This window comes from Oncorhynchus clarkii, chromosome 9, assembly GCF_045791955.1.
Source record: "Oncorhynchus clarkii lewisi isolate Uvic-CL-2024 chromosome 9, UVic_Ocla_1.0, whole genome shotgun sequence".
NCBI classification, from domain to species: Eukaryota; Metazoa; Chordata; class Actinopteri; order Salmoniformes; family Salmonidae; genus Oncorhynchus; species Oncorhynchus clarkii.
In genome coordinates this window covers 50,597,489-50,617,753 of record NC_092155.1, presented here as the reverse complement: position 1 = coordinate 50,617,753, position 20,265 = coordinate 50,597,489, and the positions used below count along the sequence as shown (strand labels likewise).

Here is a 20,265-nt window from a genome sequence, read left to right as displayed (position 1 = left end):
TTAAGGTTACCATGACACCGGGGCCACTCCGGCAGTGTAGGATTATATTTAGAGAGTTTTAGACCCTCCAGCGACTTTTAACGGTATATGATTCTTGCGACAAATTCAGCTACTTTTCAGCAGACCCGGAGCCAGAACGAATCTACGTGGCAGTTATGAAGCACTAGCCCCTGCCATATGAACACACTGATACACTGCGATCCATTCAGTGGTGGCTAAAGAAATTAACATATAACCCAGAGATACGCTTACTGCTGCATTGACCTATAGGCTATAACTTCTATAATCAACTAAGTAAAATACATAAGCCTGAAAGCCGACTAATAAAAACTGCTAAAAAAATAACCTGAAAAAAAAATAGTCTGCCTCCCTTTCCGTCGGTTCTGACTTAGCTATTGGTAGTGAAGTTCAACATGGTATTAAATCACCACAGGGTCCGGCCCAAAGCGGTGCTAACGAACTTTCAAGATTGTATCAACTAACCTATTCCGGGTCCTCAAAGTTTCCTGCGCCAGTGAGCTCAGGACAGAAAGCTGTTTTATGACATTTCCACTGGATATTGTGATCATCAGATCATGATATTCTTCTATTTACATTTAATATTTTAGTCATTTAGCAGATGCTCTTATCCAGAGCAACTTACATTAATGAAGTCATATGTTTTCATACTTTTCATACTGTGGGAATCGAACCCACAAACTTGGCGTTGCAAGAGCCATGCTCTACCAACTGAGCAACACACGGCACACCGAAGCTTGGTGATTATCAAGGCCAGAAGTGTTGGCAAGATTTTTCAAATTCTGAGAAATGATTCCATGTGTCATTTCAGTTTTTTATGTCTCCACTAATTATTATACAATGTAGAAAATAGTACAAATTAAGAAAAACCCTTGAATGAGTATGTGTGTCACCAGAGAAAGCATCCGAGCAGCGGAACAGCGCCCTTCTATACGTAGCCCATGTACCTGATGCGGTCACGCCAGAAAGAGCATGACATGCCATACTCTTTTGGTCCGGACAGCATCAAATACATGGTCTACACATACTGAGACAGAGAGGCGCTGTTTAGCTCGCTAGGATGATTTAATTGAGTGATTGGCCTTTGTTGACGAGCGTCTCGGTCAAATAAATAATCATTATTATGTTTGGACTGGCAAGGTGGTACGGTAGGGCGGGCCAGGCCCCTTAAGGCGCGCCCATAACGCTGGCCCTGCTTTTCAGGCTTTCTTTGGAGAGTTTTAGCACAGAGGCTTTCTATGGTTTTGATTGCATTTAGTGACTTTTCCCACTCAAATCTGCTGCAAACGAGAGTGTGAGAAGCTGTCTGTGCAACAGAAGTCACAGCAACGGTGCACACACAGGCAGAGAAGTACAAGGCGAGGGGGTATGTGGTGGGAGAGTGGGTAGAAAACGCTATGCCGGGGACCACAGTAAGGAAAATGTGTGCGGTGATGTTGGAGCAACAAAACCTCATCTAGCGACAAATAAAGGAGCCAATAGCGGATCTCATTGAAAAATAGTTGGTAACACTGCACTTGAGTCATCACATGTGCCTGTAAAAAATCTGACTAGTAGATGTCAACGACATCTTCACCAGCAGTGGAAGCAAACTCAAATGCAACCTAACTTGTGATCAAAAAGTAGATGTACAAGAACATAAGGATAAAGTCTCACTTGAGTAGTTTTCCAACTTATATCCCTGTGCGCATTGGTTCTAAAAACAAATGGTTTAGCACTTCACTCACAGTGAGCACACCCCCCCCAAACAGTCAGTGTTGCTGTGCGAGGTGGGATACAACCGTAGGATTCATATTTCTTAGTGCATTTACCAGATATGAAACAAAATGTCAGAAATACTTTGAAAACAGCTACTGCTGCTATAAAATCACAACTCTCACATGTGACCATACTTGACTTTTAAAATGTTATTGACATTTTATGAAATGCTTGCACTCCAGACCCGTCAACGTGGCTGGTGAATAAGACATTCTTACCCACCAATGACAAAATCGACCAGTGAGTGGCAGGTGTTCATTTTAGGCCCAGCTTACTAGGCACATAGTGCCAGATAGATAGACAGTAATACGTGTGTTACTCCAAGAACATGACAGAAATAGGGAATGTGCTTGGTGAGAATCAGTGAATGGCATAGACCGGCTATTCTCAAACGGGGGTACGCGCAATGCCGTACCTTGTCAAATAATTATCACGCAATCACATTAACTGTTACTCTCTCACTCTTGCACAGACGTTTAGAAACGGAACATGACAATTTGAAAAATAAGCCACGGAAGTTTTTTGAGCGAGAATTTAGACGACTTTCGAGTAGTAAAACAAATCTAATTTTATTGGTCACATACACATGTTTAGCAGATGTTAATGCAAGTGTAGCTAAATACTTGTGCTTCTAGTTCTGACTGCGCAGTAAAATCTAACAAGTAATCTAAGAATTTCACAACAACTACCTTATACACACACACATACAAGTGTAAAGGAATGAATAAGAATATGTACATATAAATATATGTATGAGCGATGGCCGTGCGGCAAGATGCAGTAGATGGTAGAGAGTACAGTATATACATATGAGATGAGTAATGTAGGGTATGTATATATTATATAAAGTGGCATTGTTAAAAGTGACTTGTTATACATTTATTACATCCAATTTTGAATTATTAAAGTGTCTAGAGATTTGAGTCAGTATGTCAGCAGCAGCCAATCAATATTAGTGATGGCTGTTTAACAGTCTGATGGCCTTGAGATAGAAGCTGTTCTTCAGTCTCTCGGTCCCAGCTTTGATGCACCTGTACTGACCTTGCCTTCTGGATGATAGCAGGGTGAACAGGCAGGGACTCGGGTGGTTATTGTCCTTGATTATCTTTTTGGCCTTCCTGTGACATCGGGTGGTGTAGGTGTCCTGGAGGACAGGTAGTTTGCCCCGGCTGATATGTTGTGCAGACCTCACTACCCTCTGGAGAGCCTTACGGTTGTGGGCGGAGCAGTTGCCTTACCAGGTGGTGATACAGCCCGACAGGATGCTCTCGATTGTGCATCTGTAAAAGTTTGTGAGTGCTTTTGGTGACAAGCCAAATTTCTTCAGCCTCCTGGAGGTTGAAGAGGTGCTGTTGCGCCTTCACCACACCGTCTGTGTGGGTGGACCATTTCAGTTTGTCTGTGATGTGTACGCCGAGGAACTTAAAACATACTACCCTCTCCACTACTGTTCCATTGATGTGGATAGGGGGGTGTTCCCTCTGCTGTTTCTTGAAGTCCACAATCATCTCCTTAGTTTTGTTGACGTTGAGTGTGAGGTTATTTTCCTGACACCACACTCCGAGGGCCCTCACCTCCTCCCTGTAGGCCGTCTCATCGTTGTTGATACCAAGCACGCAGTCATGGGTGAACAGGGAGTACAGGAGAGGGCTGAGAACGCACTCTTGTGTGGCCCCAGTGTTGAGGTTGAGCGGGATGGAGATGTTGTTTCCTAGACTCACCACCTGGGGGCGGCCCGTCAGAAAGTCCAGGACCCAGTTGCACGGAGCGGGGTCGAGACTAGAGGTCGACCGATTAATCGGAAGGCCGATTTCAAGTTTTCATAATCGGAAATCGGTGTTTTTGGACACCGATTTGGCAGATTGTTTATTTTATATCCTTTAGTTAACTACGCAAGTGAGTTAACCTCTCTGCGCACGGAACCCGGTAGCGGGATGAAATTTGACAACATACGGTGATCGCTACATAAATAGTCATATTAAACATTCATGAAAATACAAGTGTCTCACATGTTTCGAAAGCCTAGAATCTAGCAAATCAGATTTAAAAAAGGATTGACTGCGAAAGAATACGATGCGATTATCCGAGGATAGAGCCCCATAAAAAACAACTATTTCAACCAGCACAGGCGTAACAAAATCAAACTGTTTAAATAAATTAAATAAATCGTTTACCTTTGACGATCTTCCTCTGTTTGCAATCCCAATGCTCATTGTTACACAATGAATGGTCTTTTATTTGATAAAATAAATTTTTATAGCCTAACACGAAGCATTTTGTGAACCGCTTGTGTCGTGAATTCCGTCTCATTCCAATTTCGACAACAGACTCGAGGTAAATACACACAAAAAACGTGACTTTTCCAGTCATGTTTGGTTTCATTGCAATCAACTGGTTTGTTTGTAACACAACCAAAACTGATGGGTCATTTCGCGGGACGTATTGACTGAAAGAAACCGATTTGAAGACAACAAGTAATGACATCATTGTGCACCAATGATTTGCCCGCTGTTTCGTTGATTGACTGTATTTCAACCCAATGACCACTGATCGTCTTGAAATCTAGCTGGGTAGATAGCCAATGAGCTGAGGTAAACGGCAATATGTAATGTTTGTGTGTTGGAAGACCAACCCATGTAGTAAACTCCGGCATAAAGAGGGTCATTCGCCATTGAAGTTTCATACTGGAAAGAGCAACACATGTTGCACACAGCATTGTTTTGGTAAAGCGCATATTCAGCTGTTTATATATCGATCAGTAAGGCGACTAAATCAGGGAAAGCTAAATCTAGATATACACACAATTTTAGAAGAAATTGATCGAGGACGATTCATTTAGCGACTCCCAAATGGAGGAATATTTTTTTAACAGAGGGGACATCGTTTTGGACTGGTAAGTTCTTCTCATGCTAATGCCGTTGTTTGAAATTAATAATATAGAATATTATTTGTGAAATGAAATAGCCTATTTGAGGCTGTTGATGGGATGGCAGGCCCACAACAATGGCCAAAGTTAGAAAACTATACACAAAATACCAAAATGGTTATTCCATTCAAAATGCATAACTTCACCAATTTGGCCACTTGGGTACATTTGGGCTACTTGTGTGGGACACCTGGGTGACTTCATGATAAATGTCATGTAGCACACTCATTTTGGAAGTTATCATTCTGAAACTTTGCACAAGTACTGTTGCCCTCTTATGTTTTTCACTGAATTGTCCCCATCATCCTATCTGAATGTTTGTTTTATCTTGTTCATTTTAAAGATGATAATACAATGAAAAAAAACATACGTATTTTTATTGTATTATCTAAACCAGATCTATTGTGTTATATTCTCTTACATTCTATTCACATTTACACATACTTCAGAGTGTTTTCTTTCAAATGGTACCAAGAATATGCATATCCTTGGTTCTGTGCCTGAGCTACAGGCTGTTAGATTTGGGTATGTCTTCAGGCGGAAATTGAAAAAAGCAGGGGGTAGCTCTAAGAGGATTTATTAATAAAGAACTTATTTTCAATGGCGGCCTAGGAACGGTGGGTTAACTGCCTTGTTCAGGGGCAGAACGACAGATTTTTACCTTGTCAGCTCAGGGGATTCAATCTTGCAACCTTACAATTAACTAGTCCAACGCTCTAACCACCTGATTACATTGCACTTCACGAGGAGACTGCCTGTTACGCGAATGCAGTAAGAAGCCAAGGAAAGTTGCTAGCTAGCGTTAAACTTATCTTATAAAAATCAATCAATCATAATCACTAGTTAAACTAGTAATATCATCAACCATGTGTTATCTAGTGTATTGTTGCTCCAATGTGTACCTAACCATAAACATCAATGCCTTTCTTAAAATCAATACACAAGTATATATTTTTAAATCTGCATATTTAGTTAATATTGCCTGCTATCCTGGCTCGTTGCGAACTCTGTGAAGACTATTTCTTCCTAACAAAGACAACCAATATCGCCAAACGGGGGATGATTTCACAAAAGCACATTTGAGAAAAAAACACAATAGTTGCACGACTGTACCTAACCATAAACATCAATGCCTTTCTTAAAATCAATACACAGAAGTATATTTTTAAACCTGCATATTTTGCTAAAAGAAATCCAGGTTAGCAGGCAATATTAACCAGGTGAAATTGTGTCACTTCTCTTGCGTTCATTGCACGCAGAGTCAGTGTATATGCAACAGTTTGGGCCGCCTAATTTGCCAGAATTGTACGTAATTATGACATAACATTGAAGGTTGTGCAATGTAACAGGAATATTTAGATTTATGGATGCCACCCGTTAGATAAAATACTGAACGATTCCGTATTTCACAGAAAGAATAAACGTTTTGTTTTCGAGATTATAGTTTCCGGGTTCAACCATATTAATGACCTAAGGCTCATTTCTGTGTGTTATTATGTTATAATTAAGTATATGAATTGATAGAGCAGTCTGACTGAGTGATGGCAGGCACCAGCAGGCTCGTAAGCATTCATTCAAACAGCACTTTTGTGCGTTTTGCCGGCAGCTCATCGCTGTGCTTCAAGCATTGTGCTGTTTATGACTTCAAGCCTATCAACTCCCGAGATTAGGCTGGTGTAACCGATGTGAAATGGCTAGCTAGTTAGCGGGGTGCGCGCTAATAGCGTTTCAATCGGTGACGTAACTCGCTCTGAGACCTTGAAGTAGTTGCCGCGGCTTTTGTGGAGCGATGGGTAACGATGCTTCGAGGGTGGCTGTTGTCGATGTGTTCCTGGTTCAAGCCCAGGTAGGGGCGAGGAGAGGGACAGAAGCTATACTGTTACACTGGCAATACTAAAGTGCCTATAAGAACATCCAATAGTCAAAGGTATATGAAATACAAATGGTATAGAGAGAAATTGTCCTATAATTCCTATAATAACTACAACCTAAAACTTCTTACCTGGGAATATTGAAGACTCCTGTTAAAAAGGAAACACCAGCTTTCATATGTTCTCATGTTCTGAGCGTTAGCTTTTTTACATGGCACATATTGCACTTTTACTTTCTTCTCCAACACTTCGTTTTTGCATTATTTAAACCAAATTGAACAAGTTTAATTTATTTGAGGCTAAATTGATTTGATGTATTATATTAACTTAAAATAAGTGTTCATTTAGTATTGTTGTAATTGTCATTATTACAAATAAATAAATAAATACATTCGGCCGATTAATCGGTATTGGCTTTTTTGGTCCTCCAATAAATGGGTATCGGCGTTGAAAGATCATAATCGGTCAACCTCTAGTCAAGACCCAGGGTCTTGAGCTTAATGACGAGTTTGGAGGGTACTATGGTGTTAAATGCTGAGCGGTTGTCGATGAACAGCATTCTCACATGGGTATTCCCCTTGTCCAGATGGGTTAGAGCAGTGTGATTGCGTCGTCTGTGGACCTATTGGGGCGGTAAGCAAATTGGAGTGGGTCAGGTAGGGTGGAGGTGATATGATCCTTAACTCGTCTCTCAAAGCACTTCATGATGACGGAAGTGAGTGCTATGGGGAGATAGTCGTTTAGCTTTCTTGGGAACATGAACAATGGTGGCCCTCTTGAAGCATGTGGGAACAGCAGACTGGGATAAGGATTGATTGAATATGTCCGTAAACACACCTGCCAGCTGGTCTGCGCATGCTCTTGAGGATGCGGCTAGGGATGCCGTCTGGGCCGGCAGCCTTGCAAGGGTTAACATGTTTAAATGTTTTACTCACGTTACTCATGTTGCGGTGAAGGAGAGCCCTTTGGTTTTGTTTGGGCCGTGTCATTGGCACTGTATTGTCCTCAAAGCGAGCAAAATAGTTTTTTAGTTTGTCTGGGAGCAAAACATAGTGGTCCATGACGGGGCTGGTTTTCTTTTTGTAATCTGTGAGTGACTGTAGACCCTGCCACATACGTCTTGTGTCTGAGCCGTAGAATTGCGACTCTACTTTGTCTCTATACTGACGCTTAGGTTGTTTGATTGCCTTGCGGAGGGAATAGCTACATTGTTTGTATTCAGTCATGTTTCCGGTCGCCTTGCCATGATTAAAAGCAGTAGTTTGCGCTTTCAGTTTTACGCGAATGCTGCCATCAATCCACGGTTTCTGGTTGGGTAAGATTTTAAATAGTCACCGTGGGTACAACATCACCGATGCACTTGCAAATAAACTCGCTCACCGAATCAGCGTATACATCCGTTGTTGTTGTCGGAGGCTATCCGGAACATGTCCCATTCCACGTGATCGAAGCAATCTTGAAGCGTGGAACCAAATTGGTGAGACCAGCGTTGAATAGACCTGAGCACGGGCGTTTCCTGTTTTAGTTTCTGTCTATGGGCTGGGAGCAACAAAATGGAGTAGTGGTCAGATTTGCCGAAAGGGGGGTGAGGGATGGCTTTGTATGCGTCGCGGAAGTTAGAGTAGCAATGATCCAGAATAATGCCAGCCCGGGTAGTGCATTTGATATGCTGATAAAATATAGGGAGCCTTGTTTTCAGATTAGCCTTGTTAAAATCCCCAGCTACAATAAATGCAGCCTCAGGATATGTGGTTTCCAGTTTACATAGAGTCCAATGAAGTTCTTTCAGGGCCGACAAGGTGTCTGCTTGGGGGGGAAAAACACGGCTGTGATTATGCGGTCAGCATTTGATTGTAAGGAACAAAAAGGACTTGAGTTCCTGTATGTTGTTATGATCACACCACGACTCGTTAATCATAACAGAGATGTTTGTTTCTGTCGGAGCGATGTGTGAAGAAACCGGGTGGCTGTACAGACTCTGATAACGTATCCCGAGTGAACCATGCTTCCGTGAAACAGAGAATGTTGCAATCTCTGATGTGATACAACCTGGAATCGAACCAGGGTCTGTAGTGACGCCTCTAGCACTGAGATGCAGTGTTTTAGACCACTGCGCCACTTGGGAGCCCCAAATGTACTGTGTAAATTGTTCAAAGTAGTAATTGTGCATAGTGTTCTAATGGTTTGTTAAACTTTGAAAACATCTGGGAGTTTTTTGGCATACATTTTCAAGTAAAAAAACTTCAGAGTCTCAGCGTAATACCGTTTCTGTGGAATTGCCTGTAGCTAGATGAGGCAATAGAGGAGGACACTGTGTGGGTAGGTAGAGACTCACACTGGCCGGCCCTCTGAATTGATTGGGCTCATGTTCTGGTTGGAGAGAGCTGACCAGAGAAGCACAGCAGCTCTTGTGACCTTGACAAGGCATGTTTCCCTGTGGCCGGCCTTACACCAGCTAGGATTACAAATCTTCAGCATTAAGCAGAGAGCAGCAACATAAACGGCCAGTGACCATGCATGAGCTCACAACATCAGCACTCACATCTTACTTTCAAACACAATACATAGGCAAAAGCTGCTGTACATTTGTTTCCTCAGCTGTGTGTCTTGTACTAGACATCATTCGTACTCAGTATAATATTTTCACGTTCTTCTTCAAGTGGTTATGGGAAAAGTGATAATTCCTGCATTAGCATTTTTACCTCTTAGTAAACAGATGATCTTATAAATATTAAAGCATTATATTTTCTACATACATTATATCTGGTTTTAGGCGTTTAAGTTTATACTGAAAACATTTTTTTTGTCCGATTTTGGGAGTGGCAGAAACAATTTAGCTAAATGAATATTGGAGAAACACTGGAAAGTGACACCTTGTAAGACAAAGAAAATACCTCCAAGGCCCATAACACATTATGTTCTGTTCTATATACTACAATAAAAGAGAAGGCTGCAAATGACAAACAACTTACTGGAGGATGCAAAAATATATACATATTTAGCCAAATGTAATGTATCAAAAGTCCTTTAGGAACCACAAACGGGGAACTAAGCAGCACTCCCCATAGATGACACAAAGTAAACCTGAAGTACCCTTCACCACCACTAGTTATCCCCATTGTATAGTCAGGTTTATGCATTGAGGCTCAACACAACAAATAGGCTTGCTCACAGCAAACACTGCACACATTGCTAATAAAGCAACACCTCCTGCTTTACCACACCGAAAATATCTAATCTCCAACCTTTCTTGTGCTCTGCATTGTCCCCTGCTGCTGCTGCTCGCTTGGCCTCCCTGCTCTCTTGGTTGGCCCTGTCCTTCTGCTTCTTCTTACTGGTGGTGTCATCGGGGCTGCGCTGACCCCCATTCCGCCGGCCTGATTCAGTGCTGCTGGCCATCTTCAGGCACTTAGCGCTCACGGGACGCCCGTCGCCTGCGTCGCTGCTGCTGGGGTCTGGTTCTGAGGTGTGCCGCTTTCTGCCCGGTCCAGCTATCTTGGCGATGTAACAAGTTAGAACTCTCCCAAAACAGAATCAAGGGGCCTGAATAGAGTCAGGAGACCAACACAGTTATCAATGAGTGTTGCAGAGCTACATCATGAATAGAGGTCGACCAACTAAACGGAATGTCAGATTAATTAGGGCCGACTAAGTTTTCATAACAATCGGAAATCTGTATTTTTGGGGCGCCGATTTTTTTTATACCTTAATTTAACTAGTCAAGTCAGTTAAGAACACATTCTTATTTTTAATGACAGCCTAGGAACGGTGGGTTAACTGCCTTGTTCAGGGGCAGAACGACAGATTTTCACCTTGTCAGCTCTGGGATTCAATCTTGCAACCTTACGGTTAACTAGTCCAACGCTCTAACCACCTGCCTCTCATCACTCCACAAGGAGCCTGCCTGTTACGCGAATGCAGTAGAAGCCAAGGTAAGTTGCTAGCTTATAAAAATCAATCAATCATAATCACTAGTTATAACTACACATGGTTGATGAGATACTAGTTTATCGAGCGTGTCTTGCGTTGCATATAATCGATGCAACACTAATTTAACAAAAGCGCATTTGCGAAAATCGTATCAATCGTTGGACGACTGTACCTAACCATAAAACACCAATGCCTTTCTTAAAATCAATACACAAAAGTATATATTTTTAAACCTGCATATTTAGCTAAAAGAAATCCAGGTTAGCAGGCAATATTAACCAGGTGAAATTGTGTCACTTCTCTTGCGTTCATTGCATGCAGAGTCAGTGTATATGCAACAGTTTGGGCAGCCTGGCTCATTGCAAACTAATTTGCCAGAATTTTACATAATTATGACATAACATTGAAGGTTGTGCAATGTAACAGGAATATTTAGACTTATGGGTGCCACCCGTTAGATAAAATACCGAACGGTTACGTATTTCACTGAAATAAAATGTTTTTTTTCCCCGGAAATGATAGTTTCCGGATTAAACCATATTAATGACCAAAGGCTCGCTCTGAGACTTGGAGTAGTTATTCCCCTTGCTCTGCAAGGGCCGCGGCTTTTGTGGAGCGATGGGTAACGCTGCTTCGAGTGTGGCGGTTGTCGATGTGTTCCTGGTTCGAGCCCAGGTAGTGGTGAGGAGGGGGACGGAAGCTATACTGTTACACTGGCAATACTATAGTGCCTATAAGAACATCCAATAGTCAAAGGTATATGAAATACAAATGGTATAGAGAGAAATAGTCCTATAATTCCTATAATAACCTCAACCTAAAACTTCTTACCTGGGAATATTGAAGACTCCTGTTAAAAAGGAACCACCAGCTTTCATATGTTCTCATGTTCTGAGCGTTAGCTTTTTTACATGGCACATATTGCACTTTTACTTTGTTTTTGCATTATTTAAACCAAATTGAACATGTTTCATTATTTATTTGATTTACATTGATGTATTATATTAAGTTAAAATAAGTGTTCATTCAGTATTGTTATAATTGTCATTATTACAAATAAATAAATAAAAAATAAATGTATATTTTTTTTGCCTATTAATAGGTATCGGCCTTTTTTGGTCCTCCAATAATCGGTATCGGTGTTGAAAAATCATAATCGGTCGACCTCTAGTCATGAAGAGTGTCATTTATGCAGTTGGGCCCCAAGTTCAGACCCCGTTTAAAGACATGTTCCAGTACTTTGGCGACTAGTAGGTATTTTTTTACCTCCTGATTTGGGCTGGATGTGTCAACACGTAGTTCATATATGCATAATCTATAAGCAGAATTACAGTCTTACCTCAATTAGCCACAGAATCTGTAGTTTAAAGAGTGTTTTATGGAAGCAGTGAGCCGCCGTTTTCCCTACATTTAACCCCACGTGGGCCAGCCCACAAGCAATTGAAGTTTCAGCCTCTTGCCATTTGAGTGACAGCTAGCAAGATACACACACAGTAGTGTGAGATAGAAAGCAATGACATGGTGCACATATCTGCATGTTTGTGATGTAATAGCACAGAGTTTCTAAACCCAGAAGCGCAACATCGTCAATAAGAGAAGTGAAAAATTCTTCATTAGTTGTTCATTTTCTCAAAATCTAAAAGGCACAACCTAGATTCAAGACAATGTCTTAAGTAGTTGAACATGTTAATACTCCAAAAGTGTTAAAGTTACACCTTTTTATTTTCGTCACAAACAACTTTGTATTGAAGGAGTGCCTTTGATTTGACGGCCTGCACATTAAATCAAATTTTGTTGGTCACATACACAGTATAGCGCGAGACGACCATTAGACTCAATGATGCATTTCTGCACATGAGCTTAGGTAACCAATGTCGCCATGACATTGCCTACAAGTGTGATCATGGATTTCTATTGGAGAAGCAATTTCTGCCCATCTTCAATAGTAGGCCATTTTCACAGACCCCCTTTGGCTACTTTCAGAACTACTGGCTAAAAAGTATACAAAAGTACCGGATAATATCTTTAAGTTGAATGCACTAACTGTAGCTAAGTCACTCTGGAGAAGAGCTCCTGCTAAATTACTTAAATGTAAATGAAGTGTAAAATGAACCCTCACCCCTTTCAGATTAAACTATTTAATTCCAAACATTTCCTTTATATTAATCAGATTGCATTATCTCTGCAAACATTCCTTGCATCCATTATTTTATTTAACTAGGCAAGTCAATTAAGAACAAATTCTTATTTTCAATGACAGCCTACCAAGAGGCAAAACACCTCCTGTGGGGACAGAGGCTAGGATTAAAAATGTAAATGTTGGACAAAACACACATCACGACAAGAGGCACCACAAGCGCACAACACTACATAAAGAGAAACCTAAGACAACGCCACAACATGGCAGCAGCACAACATGGTACAAACATTGTTAGGCTCAGACAAAAGCACAAAGGGCAAAAAGGTAGAGACAACAATACAACTGTCAGTAAAAGTGTCCATGATTGGGTCTTTGAATGTAGAAATGGTGATAAAACAGTCAATTGTTTGTGTTTCTTGCAGCTCGTTCCAGTCGCTATCTGAAGCGAACTGAAAAGAGGAGCGAAACTGGGATGTGTTCGCTTTGGGGACCTTCACAGAATGTGACTGGCATCACGATCGCTGTATGTGGAGGATGAGGGTATTAGTAGGTATCTCAGAGGGGAGTGAGGCCGAAGAAGGTTTTTATAAATAAGCATCAACCAGTGGGTCTTGCGCCAGGTATACAGATATGTCCAGTTTACAGAGGAGTATAGAGTGCAAAGACGAGTCCTATAAGGTGCATTGGTGGAAAATCTGATGTCCCGAATGGTAAAGAACATCTAGTCTCTCAAGCATAGTCACTTTAATAACTCTACCTACATATTACCTCAACTAACCAGTGCCCATTGACTCTTTACCGGTGCTCCCTGTATATAGCCTCGCTATTGTTATTTTACTGCTGGTCTTTAATTATTTGTAACTTTTTTTCTTCTGATTATTATTTTTTTACTGCATTTTTGGTTAGGGGGCTTCTAAGTAAGCATTTCACTATATGGCTACACCGGTTGTATTTGGCGCACGTGACATAACATTTGATTTCATCTGTAAATTATGTCTCCGTAATCTAGCATGGGTAAAATTAATCAGGATTAGTTAGTATTATCTAGCTACTAGAAAGTTAAACCGATTGGTGGTGGCTGTCTAATTTTGCTACAAAAAAAAAAAACAATGTCACATATCTAGCTAACGTTAAATATCTTGAACGTTTTGCCTTGGCTGTTGCAACCTGGATTGTTAACGTCAGTCAATGTGGCTAGCAAATCTCTACCTTTTTGGTACAATGCTGGCTAACTACAATATCTAAAAAGTAACTAGTTATGTTTAACTTTACAAATTGCATTTGGCTATAGCTAGCTCCCTAGTTAACGTTACACCTTGATGTACATTTCTGCCACAGCCTATTTATCCTCAATGTAATGGCGTCATGTTGCTGCGGCAAGTCAGCTAGCTACTGTAGCTACATCACGTTAGCTATCTAGCATACTAAAATAAGTTACTTGGCTGTCAATGATCATTGGCAAGTCAAGTTGTTCAATAATCAGATAATTCAACATTAAAATGTGAACATGTGATCTCTCATGTCATTAATGACAGGAATAGCTAAATTGCCAATGTAACGTGAGTCGGCTAACGACGTTACTAGCCAACGTAGCTCGTTAACGTTACTCAACTAACAGTTTAACGTTAGCTAAGCTAACAACAGTTAGCCATCTTTAGTTTGTTGGCCAGCTAACGTTCGTTATGTTGACAAGCTAGATAAACAATGCATATTGACAATATCACCTCATGCCTTGTTATAATAAAATGTAAATTGTGGCGGACTACTTACAAAACGTGTATAATTTGGAGTATGGTCTCCGGGTCTTTGGACACAATGCCGGTGAGTCCGTAACGTTACTTCTTCAGTCCTCGCTAAGCTTAATGCAACAGCCGCGGGCCTCTGCTCATCCCTGCTTGCAATCGAAACCCCGTACTCCGGTGTTTCTCGAAAATTCTCTTTATCCAGGACCCATTATATATATACCGAATATATAAATCAAATAAATGTGACGTAAATTACAACAAATCTATCAATCGCTTCAACCTACTTTACCGGCCCCCGCGCAATGACTCGCACTTTGTTTAGGAACAAAAACAGTCCAAACCGAAATCCACTCTGAAGACTAGGCACTTCCTGAAGGCAGCACTGTAGCTACCAAACCCTCACCATGTGATCAAGGTTTTCTTGGTTAGTTCTACAGACGGCTATGCAAGCAGGGAATGCGATTACTAACACATTATTCTTCTTCTATCATGGCGGTTCACAAACAATCGCTTAAATGAATTTCGCCGTAACACATGATTATTATAGGGAGGTTATTATAAGGGGATATTTAATAGGATATGACATTTGTTGACATCTTCTCCTCAGGGGATCAATACCGCTCTCCCCACCATGGCAATGTATGTTGAATGTGTGTAGCGATGGTGTTCCGGTCACACAATTTCAGTTTCTCGAATGGAGGGTGGAAATGTTTTTTCAATGTCTATTTTCAGAACAGTTCTGTCCATTACAAAAAAAAATATACAAACCATTTAATGTATGTAGGTTTTAATGAGCATATTCATCCATCATTGATCCAGGTGAGATATCAGAAACTATGTCAAAGTGACCTTTCATCCAGTGGGTAGGGTACACAACTTTTATTCATTTTTTTTGTTTATCCAGAACAAAGTATTCATACATATTTTTTTGGGCTTCTTTATATTATGAATGTGTCAGGGTTTTGGGGGGTGATCTGAGTTTTGGGCCAAACATGTGCAAAGGTCTGTAACTTGCATGCACACATTAACACATTTTAATTGAAATGTCACGTGGAGGCACTTCTATCCTTCAGTTGAAAGTCACACAGTAATACACAATGTGGCCACACAATGTTATATTAGTTGTGTGAAATCTCACAATCAAAAAGGCACGGTTACACAGTGTAGTCGGACAGGCACCTCCAGGGCGAGGTGCATAGTGTACAGGCTCAGCGGTGTGAAACAGGAGTAGTTTCATATAGTGTCTGTCAGTGTTGGTTTGACCAGCCAGGTCCTGGCTGTTACTGACAGGTGTTGTAGATCTGGATCTGTTTGTTGATGTCGTTGAGGATAGCCTTCATCTTGTCTTCTAGGCCGTCCAGCTGCTGGGCTTTGCCCTCCAACGTTTTCTGGTTCTCTTCATAGTCTTTCTCTAGCTCTGTGGATATAAAGTATTGTCAAGTTTATATTTTAAATGTTTCGTCTTAGAATAACCAGGACTGCTGGCTGACAGACCTACATTTTGGTCTCTGGTCAAAGAACAATCAGACAAATTCAGACAATACAGTGACACTTTTTAACCACAAGAGGGCAATGTTGCCTTCGCTATTCTCCAAGGTTAGAGTGTGAAAATCGAAAGTAACGCTGCTTTAAAACAAAGGCGGCCCAGTTCCCTCCAGGGTCCCTCCTACACACCTGCTAGTCTCTGGAGCTTGTTCTGGGCGTCCTTCAGTAGCTCTTTGGCTTCGTCTCTTAGGCGCTCTGCTTTCTTCTTCGCCTCCTGGACGGTCTTGGCTTTCGTGTCCACCAACTCCTGCACTGTGTGATACTTATCCATCAGCTCGCCATCTAAAATCTGAGAGAAAGAAGACTGCATAATCAGTAACAGACACGGTATTACAGTCACAAATATACACAAATAAACAACACACACACCTGCTTAGCCTCATTGGCTTTGTCCCGTGCCATAGTGGCTGTCTCCTCAGCTCGAGCTGCTGCCACGCTGTTGTGGGCACGTTTGAGCTTCAGAGCATTAATCTCCCGACCTAGGTTGCCCATGCGGTCCATGGCATCATTCAAGTCATGTTCACTGCTGGAGGTCTCAGACTCAATCTAAAAGCAGGGGAAACATCAGGAATGTATTCTCTTTTGATCCCTTCATCACATCAAACTGCATGCAGATGGTGTCCACACACTTGAGTACCTGTGCTAGTCGAGCTTCCGTTTCCCCAATGTCAGCCCGAGCCCGCTGTATGGCCTTCTCTGCTGTGGCCTGGGCCTTCTTAGCATCCTCAAGTGCCTGTTTTACTGTCTCTGCTGTGGATTTCACCCCCTCTGCCCGATTCCTACATAACGGAAACACATGTCAGAATCAGGAGCGTCTTGCTCTGCTGAAACATTTCCTTTGACATGCCACAGCTATAATCTACACAGTGTACAAAACATTAAGAACACCTTCCTAAGATTGAGTTGCACCCTTTTGCCCCGAGAACAGCACAATTCGCCGGGGCATGGACTTATAAGATGTCAAAAGCATTTCACATGGATGTTGGCCCACGTTGGGTGGTGGACCATTCTTGATACACACGTGGAAGTTGCAGTTGCAGCACTTACTACCGTACCCCGTTCAAAGGCACTTAAATCTTTTGTCTTACCCATTCACTCTCTGAATGGCACACATACACAATCCATGTCTCAAGGTTTAAAAATCCTTCTTGAACCCGTCCCCTTCCATTCATCTGCAATGATTGAAGTGGATTTAACAAGTGACATCAATAAGGGATCATAGCTTTCACCTGGATTCACCTGGTCAGTCTATGTCATGGAAATGTTGTGTACCTTCAGTGTATAACCCTCTACATACAAGGCACACACACACACCTGGCCTTCTTGGCCTCCTGCAGCAGCTGCTCTGCTTTGCGCACATCATCCTGTGTCTGTTGCAGAATGGCGTCTACGTTGGAGAGGCTCCGGACCCGGTCCTTGATCTCCTCTGCCAGGTGTCTGATCTGCTGTGGTGAGGCTGGGATGGACAGCTCCAGGACACGGTTGGCAACCGTCTCAATGCTGTCTGGATCCGCACCCTCCTCTGCAAGGAGATGGATAGTCAGATCAGCACAGATATTTTTGATGTTGATTGGGAAGTTAACACTTAGTGATGATGCTGATCATGATGATGATCCCGAGTTTAAGATAAATTGCTTTTATGATCCCATGTAGACAAGGACCTTACTGTTCCTCGAACATCTGAATTTTCTATCACTTTAGCCAACTCACGCATGAGGAAGTCCCGGATCTGCTTGATGAGGTCCCGCAGGTCATTGTTGGAGCGCTCCACCTTGTTCTTGGTGTTGGTGGCCTTGTCCAGAGCTGCCTGGGCTTTACTCTTCGCCTCCTCTGCCTTGGTCTTGGCATCTGCAACCTGAGAAGCCCTCAGAATCAGGGATAACTGTTAACAAGTACCCTTATGCTGTAGGTCATACAGTTGTATGCATTAGTGGCATGCCGCAATAGATTTTCCAGGTCTCCATTTCCTGTCAAGACAGTGTTGGTTTAGGTACACTTAGTGTAACTGACCTTGTGGAAGAGCTCCTCTACCTCCCCCATGGCTTTGTTCAGCTCTTTCTCTGCGTGCTTGGACCTCTCCAGGGCGTTATCTGCCATTGCTACGGCACCGTTGCAGTTCAGGCCTCCGCAGTGCCTATTCCCCCCATCGTCACGGCAACCTGCTCCTCCGCAAAGGCTCTCTGCACAGGGGGCATCGCCAGGGGTCCCACAGACCTGATCAAAGGTGGTGAGGGTGGAACATGTATCAGATTACTACATTTGTTTATAACTTTGCCTGAACTCTTCTTCTGATCTTGTGCTGTTTAAGGGGTTTAATCCAATCAGACAGATGATGCATGCTTCACCTTCTCATTGATCTTCTTCATGTCCAGGGTCTGAGCCTTGGCATTGAGGTCCCCCAGGGCTCGCTTGTTGGCAGCGTTCTTACGGTTGAAGTCATCTTTCTTGGCAGAGATGAGGCGTTCTGTCTTGCGGCGTGTGTCTGCTGATTGGCTAACAGTGCTGGGCGTGGTGGTGGTGGACTGGTTGGCTCGCCGCTCTGCATCACGGGACTTGTTATAGGAGCTGCGGATGCTGTCATATGCACCTGGAGGAAAGAGAGTGCCAAATAATAATAACAACACATTTAATACTACATTTAACTAATATTTTTTAAGTATTTCAAAAAAATATAACATTAATAACATCAGTCATTAGGGCATTTTGTATCCCAGAAACCCTATGTTGGAAGGGGGAAATGAAGTCTCTGCTCACCCAGGAAGTTGGAGTTCTTGAGGATGTCCAGTTGACGGTGGAGCTGATCTGAGGTTAGGTTTAGCTGTTTGGCCTCTCTCTCCAGAGCACTGAGCTCATTACTGGCCTCAACGTTGCTGTTCTGCACACTGGTCAGGTCTCCCTCCAGACGATTCAGTGTGTCTGTGGTCTCACCTATCTGAGACCTGCAGGAGAAAGGGATAGGAAATTACAGTTAAACTCCAAAACTGGAGGAGAGGCATATTTATGGTGAATCTTTATGCAAACTGAAAGTCTATCTGTGTATGTGTATTGTTATGTACAGTATAATACAGTGTCTGTGTGTATGTCTTGTACCTGAGGTCTTCAATGAGCTCCATCAGGCTGCTGACTGCCTCTGCGGTGGTGTTGCGGGCGTTGACGATGCCCTGGGCCTGTGCCAGCTTCTTCTCCAGGTCTCTGAAGGCCTTCTCATAGGCTCCAGTCAGGCCCGTGGTCTGGATCTCTTGAGCCCGCTCCGACAGGGTCTTGGTTCGGACAGCCAGGTCCTGCACCACCCGGTCCCAGTCCCCAAAGCACTGATGGCAGGGCTGGCAGTTAGGGAACTGGCCTGAGAAGCCCCTCGCACACTGGTCACAACGCACACCTGACACCCCCTGCTGACACACACAGTGGCCTGACTTCTGGTCACACTGGGATGTCTCTATGCCCCTGGGGTCACAGTCACAGACTGAGCGAGATAGAGAGAGAGAAAGTGAGGGACTGTTAGTATACAATGCATTTGGAAAGTATTCAGACCCCTTGACTTTTCCACATTTTGTTATGTTACAGCCTAGGTTTTTAGAAAGTTTAGCAAATTTATTTAAAAAAAATTAAATAATAATACTTATGTAAATAAGGTATTCATACTCTTTGCTATGAGACTCGAAATTGAGCTCAGGTGCATCCTGTTTTCATTGGTCATCCTTAAAATTGGAGTCCACCTGTGGTAAATTCAATTGATTGGACATGATTTGGAAAGGCACACACCTATCTATTTAAGGTCCCACAGTTGACAGTGCATGTCAGAGCAAAAGCCAAGCCACGAGGTTGAAGAAATTGTCCGTAGAATTCCGAGACAGGATTGTGTCGAGGCACAGACTTGGGGAAGGGTAACAAAAAATGTCTGCAGCATTGAAGGTCCCCAAGAACACAGTGGCCTCCATCATTCTTAAATGGAAGAAGTTTGGAACCACCAAGACTCTCCCTAGAGCTGGCCGCCCGGCCAAACTGAGCAGTCAGGGGAGAAGGGCTTTGGTCATGGAGGTGACCAAGAACCCGATGGTCACTCTGACAGAGCTCTACAGTTCCTCTGTGGAGATGGGAGAACCTTCCAGAAGGACAACCATCTCTGCAGCACTTCACCAATCACGCCTTTATGGTAGAGTGGCCAGACAGAAGCCACTCCTCAGTAAAAGGCACATGACAGCCCAAGAAGACTTGGGGCTGTAATCGCTGCCAAAGCTGCTTCAACAAAGTACTGAATACTTATGTAAATGTGAAATTTACAGTTTTTATTTTGAATAAATTTGCACAAATTTCTAAAAACCTGATTTTGCT

The 20,265-nt window shown here is 42.5% G+C and overlaps 2 protein-coding genes across 21 annotated transcripts in view; both read right to left on the bottom strand.

Annotated features, from left to right (window-relative positions):
• LOC139416492 (ubiquitin specific peptidase 19) overlaps positions 1 to 14,760 on the bottom strand; it is a 41,554-nt gene extending 26,794 nt beyond the window's left edge. For 16 of the 20 annotated variants that reach the window (XM_071165142.1, XM_071165139.1, XM_071165149.1 and 13 more), the window contains exons 1-2: positions 14,414 to 14,756; positions 9,819 to 10,116 (exon numbers count right to left, since the gene is read on the bottom strand). In XM_071165142.1, coding sequence (XP_071021243.1) covers positions 9,819 to 9,972 — 154 coding nt within the window. In that variant the 5' untranslated portion in view covers positions 9,973 to 10,116; positions 14,414 to 14,756. Of the gene's footprint in view, positions 1 to 9,818; positions 10,117 to 14,413 lie in introns of all 20 variants that reach the window. The other 4 variants (XM_071165144.1, XM_071165132.1, XM_071165166.1 and 1 more) reach the window with 4 other exon arrangements.
• Positions 14,761 to 15,158: 398 nt separating this feature from the next.
• The window catches only part of LOC139416490 (laminin, beta 2 (laminin S)), a 45,806-nt gene continuing 40,699 nt past the window's right edge, over positions 15,159 to 20,265 (bottom strand). The window contains exons 25-34 of the mRNA XM_071165130.1: positions 19,024 to 19,396; positions 18,688 to 18,872; positions 18,279 to 18,520; positions 17,944 to 18,147; positions 17,644 to 17,788; positions 17,248 to 17,455; positions 16,571 to 16,712; positions 16,303 to 16,479; positions 16,063 to 16,222; positions 15,159 to 15,805 (exon numbers count right to left, since the gene is read on the bottom strand). Of these exons, the coding sequence (XP_071021231.1) occupies positions 15,669 to 15,805; positions 16,063 to 16,222; positions 16,303 to 16,479; positions 16,571 to 16,712; positions 17,248 to 17,455; positions 17,644 to 17,788; positions 17,944 to 18,147; positions 18,279 to 18,520; positions 18,688 to 18,872; positions 19,024 to 19,396 (1,973 nt within the window). The 3' untranslated portion in view covers positions 15,159 to 15,668. The remainder of the gene's footprint in view (positions 15,806 to 16,062; positions 16,223 to 16,302; positions 16,480 to 16,570; positions 16,713 to 17,247; positions 17,456 to 17,643; positions 17,789 to 17,943; positions 18,148 to 18,278; positions 18,521 to 18,687; positions 18,873 to 19,023; positions 19,397 to 20,265) is intronic.